This window comes from Nicotiana attenuata, unplaced genomic scaffold (assembly GCF_001879085.1).
Source record: "Nicotiana attenuata strain UT unplaced genomic scaffold, NIATTr2, whole genome shotgun sequence".
Classification (NCBI taxonomy): Eukaryota; Viridiplantae; Streptophyta; class Magnoliopsida; order Solanales; family Solanaceae; genus Nicotiana; species Nicotiana attenuata.
In genome coordinates, this window is record NW_017706280.1 from 1 (window position 1) to 1,068 (window position 1,068).

At 42.5% G+C, this 1,068-nt stretch overlaps 1 protein-coding gene across 1 annotated transcript; it reads right to left on the bottom strand.

Annotated features, from left to right (window-relative positions):
* Positions 1–130: 130 nt before the first annotated feature.
* LOC109222849 lies at positions 131–965 on the bottom strand (the record flags this gene model as incomplete). The annotated part of the gene is made up of 1 exon (XM_019387151.1): positions 131–965. A coding segment is annotated over exon 1 (835 nt), but the record flags the coding sequence as incomplete, so codon positions are not given.
* Between the last annotated feature and the right edge of the window lie 103 nt (positions 966–1,068).

The window sequence follows — 1,068 nt, forward strand, 5'->3', positions numbered from 1 at the left end:
GCTACATTTTTCCCTTTAGTGAATTTAAAATCCTGGGGGAATCCGTGCAATTTGTAGCATTTGTCTCTAGTGTGTCCTTGCTTCTTGCAGTAATCACAAAATAGGCGTGCCCTGTTTGATGGATAATTGCCTCTATATGAGTTGTTCCCTATGTTATTTCTCTGCTGAGCATAGTTGGTCCTAAAGCCTGGATTTGCAGGTCCATTGACATTCATTGAGGCAGACTCTATCATCAGATGATTGTTTGGTCTAACTTCCCTTTGCTTTTCTTCTTGGATTAGGATAGAAAAGGCTTGTGCAATCCCGAGCAACGGGTTCATCATCAAAATGCTCCCTCTCACGACTGTATAAACCTCGTTCAATCCCATTAAAAACCTAATTAACCTCCTGTCCTGTTCTGCCTTCTGCATACTTGCCTTGGCACCACAAGTACATTGGCATTTGCATTGAGTATGCACATTTAGAGTGTTTAATTCTTCCCAAATCTTCTTCATTTTCGTATAGTATCCTGTAATGTCTAGGGTTCCCTGACTTAGGTCATTGATTTCCCTTTCAAGCTGGTACAATTTTGCTCCATTCGTCTGATCGTACCTATCCTCCAGTTCCTGCCATAGTTCTTTCGCATCGACTACATATTGCAAACTGTCCGCTAGATCCTTTGAGAGTGAGTTGAGAATCCACGACGTTACCATATCGTCGCACCTCTCCCACTGTTCAAACGTCGGATGGTTGGAATCTGGCTTCTTACACTTTCCATTGATAAAGCCGACCTTATTCTTCACTGAGAGAGCTCTGAGGACGCCTCTTCTCCAAGATCTATAGCCAGTTCCGTCAAATACTACCGACACCAGTGTCGACCCGGCACTTTCTGAAGAATGCATGTACAAAGGATTGGTTGAGTCTAACGTATCCCTGTTTGCATTTGGTAAATCAGTTGAATTCGAAGAATCACCATCTACCGCCATGATATAGGTTGAGATAATTCACAATCTGTGAAATGTGGGTGAAAAATTAAGGTTTCGCGATCCCCGATCTGTGAGTGCTAATCGAGCAGAAATTAATGACAAA